This window comes from Haplochromis burtoni, unplaced genomic scaffold (assembly GCF_018398535.1).
Source record: "Haplochromis burtoni strain Fernald_Lab_line unplaced genomic scaffold, NCSU_Asbu1 Contig_10, whole genome shotgun sequence".
Lineage (NCBI taxonomy): Eukaryota > Metazoa > Chordata > Actinopteri > Cichliformes > Cichlidae > Haplochromis > Haplochromis burtoni.
Genome location: NW_024582371.1, coordinates 1,764,026 through 1,772,742, shown reverse-complemented (window position 1 = coordinate 1,772,742; position 8,717 = coordinate 1,764,026). Strand labels below are relative to the sequence as shown.

At 42.5% G+C, this 8,717-nt stretch overlaps 2 protein-coding genes across 3 annotated transcripts in view; both read left to right on the top strand.

The window, feature by feature from the left end:
• The window catches only part of LOC102291952, a 10,658-nt gene extending 5,186 nt beyond the window's left edge, over positions 1-5,472 (top strand). Inside the window, exons 8-9 of the mRNA XM_005927911.3 lie at positions 2,397-2,471; positions 2,717-5,472. Of these exons, the coding sequence (XP_005927973.2) occupies positions 2,397-2,471; positions 2,717-3,558 (917 nt within the window). The 3' untranslated portion in view covers positions 3,559-5,472. The remainder of the gene's footprint in view (positions 1-2,396; positions 2,472-2,716) is intronic.
• An 83-nt stretch (positions 5,473-5,555) lies between these two features.
• On the top strand, positions 5,556-8,717 carry LOC102292468 (gap junction alpha-3 protein). 2 transcript variants are annotated; one of them, XM_005927913.3, is made up of 2 exons: positions 5,556-5,858; positions 6,744-8,717. In XM_005927913.3, the coding sequence occupies exon 2, from the start codon at positions 6,768-6,770 to the stop codon at positions 7,851-7,853; it is 1,086 nt and encodes a 361-aa protein (XP_005927975.1). In that variant the 5' UTR covers positions 5,556-5,858; positions 6,744-6,767; the 3' UTR covers positions 7,854-8,717. The 2 variants fall into 2 exon arrangements, with proteins under 2 accessions (XP_005927975.1, XP_005927976.1); XM_005927914.3 differs by lacking the exon at positions 5,556-5,858 and adding an exon at positions 5,905-6,608.

Sequence of the window (8,717 nt, the reverse complement as noted above, 5' to 3'; positions counted from 1 at the left end):
ATTTTTAAAAGGTGAAATTACCAGATGAGGGGAATTTTTCTCATGTTAGAATACTCACCATACTTCCCTATGAGCTGAAAGAAATAGATAAAGAAGACTGTGGACATCATGTTGAATATAGACCCTTCCTTTGCTGTCCTGTGGAGTTCATCACAGTTAAAATATGACAGATGTGAAACCAAAGCTTTCACTTTATCAGTATGCTATATAAATACTGTGGCATTTGGGCGTATGCAAAATGTTTGTGACATTAGTTTATTTGCTGACATTTGTCTCCCCCTGTGGGTGTGAAATATATCATCTTTGTCATCAGCGAATACAGATTTTTACAAAGTGGGACTCTCTTTGAGTGAAATATGTTTTGCTTGTTTTATTTTGCTTTTTTTAACATAATGGTTGGTAGTAATTTCTCTGTGTGTGTGTGTGTGTGTGTGTGTGTGTGTGTGTGTGTGTAAGAAATTAAAAGTAGATTTATAAAGGATTAACTGGACTAGTACACATTAAGTCATGTTTTTCTTTTGTATCTCGAGCTTTTATTCTTTATGTACAGGGAAAGCATACAAAACTAGTTTTGCTTGTTTTATTTTGACTGTATAATTTAAAGATATTGGTTAACCTGTTCCATTTTGCTGTGTTTAAGAACAGAACTGTATTTCAAGTCCTGCTTATTTTTAGCCACTAGACAGTGCCTGCTCAGTCTGATTACCCGCTCTCTATTAAGTTGTATTCATATCTGTATTATTACCTTATCTGCATGGTACAACAGGTCTTTTTTGGTTTTGTTTTTTAAATGTATAATTTTTCTTTGATCACAGAAAAGCTTTGCTGACTTAATAATATTGTTCTTATGCAATGGCAAACCTATCATTATTTGTGCAGATTTGCCTTTGAAATAAAGATGTGTTCGCTACAATTGCACATTTGTGTCTCTTCCTTGTGTAGAGAGAATGTAAATGAGGTGCAGTTCATTCAGATTATTAGCAGGCCACCCAAACCCTCCCACTACACTGTCAGAAGTGACGGTACGGCCTGCGAGTGATGCAGGAAAACCCATGGCACAGCGAGCCACTGTGTGTCATCTGATTGTACATGACAAACGACCACGTTGTGTTGCCGTAAATCATGGTTTCTGTTACGTGGAAGGGGGTGTGACCACAACTAACCTGTTGACGGTGCTATGTAAATAATAACTTTTAATATGAACCATTTGGTAACATGTTATATTGGACTTAACTGAACTAACCTGTGTGACTGGGTTAATATATTCTTGTGCTAGTATTTTTGGAATTAAAAAGTCTAGATAACATCAAAAATTAAAGCTGTATTTTATTTTTAAAGTGCAAATGACAATTTAATCAAATCAATCTTTTAAAGTGCTGTAGCATTCAAATTAGCCACACCATTAGACTATGCAGTAGTTCCCTAGTTCATATATAATCTGTGTGAATTCGTAAACCTGTTAATGTCGCAGCAGCAGTGACTCGGGTCAACAGCGTCCTTCACTTCCCTGCCCTGCCAAGCACAATAAATAATGTGGCAGGCTGAGGCCTTTTGTGTCCACACAGATTCTTTCTTTTGCCCCGGGGTAGGCGGAAATCGAGGCGTTTGATCTGAATTCTGAAAGAGTCTTGTTGCAGCCCCATAAAGGGTGCCATTGTATGTAAATAGTTTATATAAGAGCATATGACCGCTACGGTGCAGGGCAGTGGCTAGTGGCGGAGGAATGATTAGCATTTTCCAAACGCATGGTGTTCTCAATCCAGCCTTTTGGCTCGCTAAAAAACACAAATTTGAATTTATTTCTTCCCATTTTGTACACATTTTTGTGTACCACCAGCAGCTGAAGGTAAAAATTCATGTTATCTCCTTTCTAATTGTTTTATACTAACATTCAGTGAGAGGTTGGATTTGGGGTGAGTGATGACTGACATGCCCCAGTGACTTGACTTGGCAAATACTTGGCATGCTTACGGTCTCATCACCATTCCCTTTATGGTAGCAATGTTTTACTGAATATGCTTTAAAAGTCACATAATTTTAAGATCTGTTAAAGGAAAACCTCAAAGAACATAGCTATTCTCAAACAATAGAGATCTCTCAAGGGAAGAAAAAAAAAAAAGGAAAGCCTCAATGAGATGCATGTCTTGCTGCTCCCTTGGAGAAATTTGCTGGCAGTCTGTCAGTCTGTCTGCAGTTGGGCTGTAAGCCAGCCTGGGAGTAGAGTATTAATACAGGATGAGCATATCACGTGGTTCTGCAAATGTTTTGCAATTGGTTTCAACCTGTTGCGTCTTCTGACGGTGCATGATGGCAGGCCATCGCCCCTGTTTTTATACAGCCGGCAGGCTACTTGGCAATTCTTGTCTGTTGTTCCTGACTGCCAAATCCGGCTTGATGCTCAGGTCATACTTCAAGATGGTCATCTTTGGACCCGGTGCTGCTTACGCCGCTTGCACCGCTGGCTGAGCCTGGTAAACCTCTAACTACTCATGTTACACCGGTTAGATTTTTTTTCTGAAATGCTAAGTTTTGTGTGCAGTTACAGTCTAAAGACCTTATTTAACTGGCAAGCCATTGTGACTTCATGCCAGTAATAAAAAAGGGGGAGTAAATTTTCTTAGTAATTAGAATTTTGGGTGATTTTTAGATGCAAAGCATCCCCCACATGTAACTGCCTACACCTGTAAAAACTTATATTAATCCCTTTTTTCCCTAGACCTGGAGTCGAAAATGAACTGGGGGTCCTTTTATGCCGTGATCAGCGGTGTAAACAGGCACTCTACTGGCATCGGACGCGTCTGGCTGTCTGTCATCTTCATCTTCCGCATCCTGGTCCTGGTGGTTGCTGCGGAGAGCGTCTGGGGCGATGAAAAGTCCGGCTTCACCTGCAACACCCAGCAGCCCGGCTGCAATAGTGTCTGCTACGACCAGTTCTTCCCAATTTCACACATCCGTCTGTGGGCGCTCCAGCTCATCCTGGTCTCCACCCCTGCGCTCTTAGTGGCCATGCACGTAGCCCACCGAAGGCACATCGACAAGAAGATCCTGAAGAGGGCAGGCCGCAGTAGTCCCAAAGAGCTGGAACACATCAAGAACCAGAAGTTTCAGATCACGGGCGCTCTGTGGTGGACATACATGATCAGTATCATCTTTAGAATAATTTTCGAAGTGGCTTTTCTCTACATCTTTTACTTGATCTATCCTGACTTTAAGATGGTGCGTTTGGTGAAATGTGACTCATTCCCTTGCCCCAATACGGTGGACTGCTTTGTCTCCAGACCGACAGAAAAGACCATATTCACTGTATTCATGCTGGCAGTGTCTGCGGTGTGTGTGCTGCTCAACCTGGCAGAGGTGGTGTACCTCATAGGCAGGGCCTGCAAACGGTCCTTCCGCAGCTCTGAAGACGAGTCAAAGTTACCATGGATAAGCCAAAGATTGTCCACTTACAAGCAAAATGAAATCAATCAGCTGATAGCAGATCATTCTCTCAGGTCTAAGTTCACTGTGACCAAAAAGAGCCCAGCCGAGAGGGGTGAGAGGTGTTCTGCTTTCTGAGACTCTCTTGAACTAATAAGCAGTAACCTCACCTGACCACGTAGTATCTCATGCATTAAAGTCACATATATACTGTGTATTAGGTCAATTTCAGCTTTTTGGCTATTTATTTATACATAATTCAGTCAGTGGATCTTAGATACTTGTTTTTATCTGTTCATTTTTACTCACAAATATTGGCTGCCGTTCTCGCCTAAACTAGAGTCTGTAGTGAAGATTAAAAGACCAAACTGGTGCTTAAGAACATTTTAACTCAAATCCAAGGTGGCTGTTGTTACAGTAAAACCAAGCTTACCTTGATTAGATCTTTAGGGGCTTTTTTCTTTGTTTTTCTTTTTTCTGGATTCCACAATGCTTCTGAAGGCTTCCATTATATTATTTTTTAGTATAAATAGCAGTTTGTCAAGTTGTTGACAAGCTTAGGCTGACTATTAGTGTGATGCCTTGTTTTTGTAACAGCTGTATTGTTGTTGCAGCTCAGTATTCTTAGAAGAATAAAACAGGTGTACAGAATTGTTGTTGAATATGAGCAATTTAAAACATACCAGTTATAATTGGTGCAAAAAGTCTGTAAAGATTGCTGTTTGGAAAAGGGTTTGTAATCTGTACATAAGTCCACACCATAGCAGATCATTCGATACTGAAGTTTAAGAAAATTGTGGACGCCACGATTCCAAACTAAACAAACGAAAACACGTAACGGTAAAAGTCAACCGAAATGCTCTGAAACATCACTTTGGTCCTTTAAAAATCAGAGGTTATTGAAGGAGTTGAAATGCTGGATGAGAAATTCAAAAAATGAAACCATTAGAAGCTAGTGGATGTATAGGAAAGCACATATAAATGGGTAAAATGACTTGAACAGCTGTTAACAGTATGGTGGTTAGATTTTATTTGATGGTCACTGATTTTTTCTGAACTTAATGTAGACCGCTTGTTGCTACAGTTGGTGCTAGAAAAGAAATTTTCAATTAAAAACAAAACAAAACAATGTAATACTGTCCAAACATGATTGCCATGTCATCACCGGTGCCTGTAAGCCACAGTGTTGAAACCAGCTGCCTAATATCATGCCATCAAAAGAGCTCAAATGCACTGAAGCATGAAACTTCGACTTTTTGAAGTTGTGTATCTGGAGAGTTTGGAGGCCAGGTTACTACCTTGATCTATTGTGTTCAGATGGTAGCACTCTCACGCATGGAAAGAAGTTTCCACAGAGAACACTGTTTTGTAAGGATGTTCAACCATCAGCGGTTTTAATATTGTGGCTTCTACATGTGTGTTCACTTTGACTTGTCGGTAAACCTTCATCAATTTTCAGCTCATAATCCCCAAAAAGTTAAAAATGTCGGTGTTAGTCCTTTCCGCTTGTCTGCAGAGGTACCTCAGCTTAGAATTTGTCCAGTCTCATTACTGCAGATATATCCTTGAGTTAGAATACCTTTCCTTACTTTTCATCTTTGTAAAATTTTCTTCCAGTGGGCTTAAATAAATGTTTGCAGCTGACGTACTGTTTAACAGACCCTAGTATTAACCATCATGATATATCAGTGAACATCTCACTTGTCCTGTAAATGTAAATAAAATGTAAAGTAGCTGTTTATAGAGTGAGTTGTTGTGTTTAGTAGCTAGGATTTTAACTCATTGAAACTCAGCTTTTTTAATAAATAAATACATTTACCCCTTTCCTGTCACTGTGATTTGGAACTTCAGGATGCCAGTAGTTGTTCATCTCCAAATCATTCCTGCACCACCACCATCCCATCTCCACCCCCATGATAGGAAAAGAGACCCTTGTGATATATTTAGATCTCGGGAACACTTGTGGCCAGACAGACTTAGCAGACAAGATCATTGGCCAGCTGCCCTGTCACTCGCCGTAGCATGCGAGCAGGGGTTTGTTTAATAGTTTACACTGGACAGTGCACACCGTGCCAAATTTAACCGAGGGGGGAGGGAGGGTCAAGGGAGAGCAGGTTTGTTGGTTGGTTCTTTGGTTGAGTGTGTGTGCATATGTTTGCTGTGGCCGGCTAAAGACCCCTGGGCCTGGATTCTGATTTCTGCGAGAGTTGTATTTGAAGACAGAAGACTGAGTCACTGAGCTTGTCGGCGTGGAACTAAGTTTGTGGCTCGCAAGAGTCTGCTTTTCCTGTCCATTCAAGGGCATTGTTGGGGGTCCTAAGATTAGTGTTGCACTGAGGCCAGTCGGTAAAGCAGTGAGGCCTCATGGACCCTGCCAGACGTGGGAAGCTTTGCCACAGAGGATGTATGAGCTGACACGGTGACTTTCTCCAGTAAATGTAAGTTTTCTGTGATTTTTTTTTTAACTTTATGCTTTATAGACTGAAATATTTGTTTCTTCAGGAGTTTAAATTATAGTCCTAAACCTAAAGTTAACTTATTAATGGTTCATGCTGTGGCCAAATGCTGTAAGTGCAGGTTAACAGCTGTCTTATGTGAGAACAGAAGTTGAAGTTGTTTCACTTCTTTTTCCTCGAATGATGGCATTATTCTTCATTGTAATGTGGGATCTCACACCGTGGAGTGCGGGTCCCATATTTAAATTGCTGTCCAATCTGCGATAGCTGGTGCTGGCTCCCTCAGCATCAGCCCACCTGCCACATTTCAACACCTGAATTCATCCTCCAGAGCAGCATACCTTCTACTTCCACTCTTACTACTGTATAGACCATTCATCAGAAGCAGAATCTATTTAAAACCTAATGTGTCACAGGAGCTCACAGCTCTAACATTACTCAACTGTTTCTAATTCACACTCCCACCACATCTGCCCAGTGTTTGATTTCACTTCGTGTGGCTCGTGTTGCCATGGCGGGGGTCATGAAGGCCAGGAGCCGCAGAATCATGTCTGAAACCTGCCTTCCTCCTGTCCACACTTGCCAAATATATACCCTCCCAAAGTAAATATAATCCTGTTTGCACCCACGCGGATAAGACCACTACCTGCTCAGTGGCGGCCGCCCAGTTGGACGCTCAGTTAGCAGCTTGGCTCCCAAAAGACTTGGTTGTTCTGATCTCTGCTGAACTTGGTAAGAGAATTTTTAGTCGTCAGGAAGGATGAGGCGTACGCTCAGGATTAGTTTTACTGTAGTCATTTAATCTCTGTTGCTGTGTACAACAGTCTATAGATGAAATAACTTTTTCTATTTTCAAATCCTCTGTAGTCCTAGATCTGACCTCTCACAGCCATGGGGGATTGGAACCTGCTGGGAAAGCTCCTGGAAAAAGCCCAGGAGCACTCCACCGTCGTGGGGAAGGTGTGGCTCACTGTCCTGTTCATCTTCCGCATCCTGATCCTGAGTGCTGCGACAGAGAAGGTGTGGGGCGACGAGCAGTCGGGCTTCACCTGCGACACCAAGCAGCCCGGTTGCGAGAACGTATGCTATGACATCACTTTCCCCATATCTCACGTCCGGTTCTGGGTGCTGCAGATAATCTTTGTATCCACACCGACTCTGATATACCTGGGGCACATTCTCCATCTAGTCCGGATGGAGGAAAAGCAGAAGGAGAAAGAAAAGGAGAGAGAAAAGGAGCACAGTCATCAATCAGACAAACAGACTCTCATTGTGGATGTGAAGCACAAGAAGGCTCTGATAAGAGACAATAAGGGACGAGTCCGCCTGCAGGGGGAGCTTTTGCGGACATATGTCTTCAATGTGATCTTCAAGACGCTGTTTGAGGTGGGCTTCATCGTGGCCCAGTACTTTTTGTACGGCTTTGAGCTCAAACCCATGTACACATGTGACAGACCCCCCTGCCCCAATGTGGTTAACTGCTACATATCCCGCCCCACAGAGAAAACCATCTTCATCATCTTTATGCTTGGAGTGGCCTCTGTGTCTCTGTTCCTCAACCTCATAGAGATCTACCATCTGGGTTTCACCAAGTGCAGCCAGGGTATCACCTTCAGGAGGCGCAACCAGTCCAATGGGAGTATCTCCAAGGAGCCTGGCGAGACTGCAGTGCCGTTTGCCCCAAGTTACGATGACTACTTCCACGAGCACCACCAAGTCCAGCCCGCTTACCCACCAGTGCCGTGCTACACCGCGGCCACAGACTCGTCCTTCCACCCCTACCACAGCAAGGCAGCCTACAAACAGAACAAGGACAACTTGGCGGTGGAGAGGAGCAGCAGCAGCAAGCCAGAGGAATGTGACCTGAAAGGAAAGAAGGGAGCAGGATCTGCCCCTGGGTCACCTACGCAGGCCAGGCCTGGCCACAGTGCCAAACACAGCAACAACAAGACTAGAATAGACGATCTGAAGATATGAGGAGGTTTATGTTTCTCTGAGGGGTCTTAAAATGTGCAAGGGGATCATATGTTGCTTGGAAGTGTTCATACATGCCAAACTGACTCCCCTCTTCAAGATGGCACTGCTTTGACTCATTCCAGCTTAGAGGGGAGTAGTATTTACAGGGCACAGAGAGAAGCCTGAAATGGAACCACAAAAAAACAGCAACAACATTTCTGATAAACTTTCACAATAAAGGAAATTCTGCTTCTTTATATGTGGAGGAACAAAGTTGGATCTCACTTCAGACTGTAGCATTAAATGTTAGATACTAGTCTGTCGCTGCGGCAACAGACTAGTTTTTGTATCTGTGTTTTCTAAGTTGTGTTGACTGGTATGGATCTTTCCACCATTCAGAGAGGGTCTGCTCAGGTTTACAGTGAGCTCGTCTTTATTTTTCTCAACGTGTGAAACATCTAGAATTCAGGGCTGGAACTTGCACAGCACTGACCTGACCTCATTCGTGGAAATCAGATAGGGAGAAAAGTTAAATTTAACTCCCTTTAAATGTTTTGAAGTCATCATCTAGCATAGTTCACTTGCTTAGACTTGAAGTAAAGAGTTGTGCAATACCTGACAATTTATTGGAGGCTTGAACTGCTGTTACTAATTCCACAGTGCGCCTCAAAAACAGATATTGCACGGGTCTCAGGAGTTCCCACAGTTTTACTGTCTCTTTTCTTTCTTTTTTTTTTATTGAGGCAGCCAGAAAGTAGGTAATGAAAAGCATGTCGATTGGTTTATTCTTGTTCATGTCTGGATTTGTGGCGTTTGTTTGCTTTGAAGCACTTGATGACAACCTGGTTTGCAAATCTGCTTGAAATAAATTGTCTTAAATTTGCA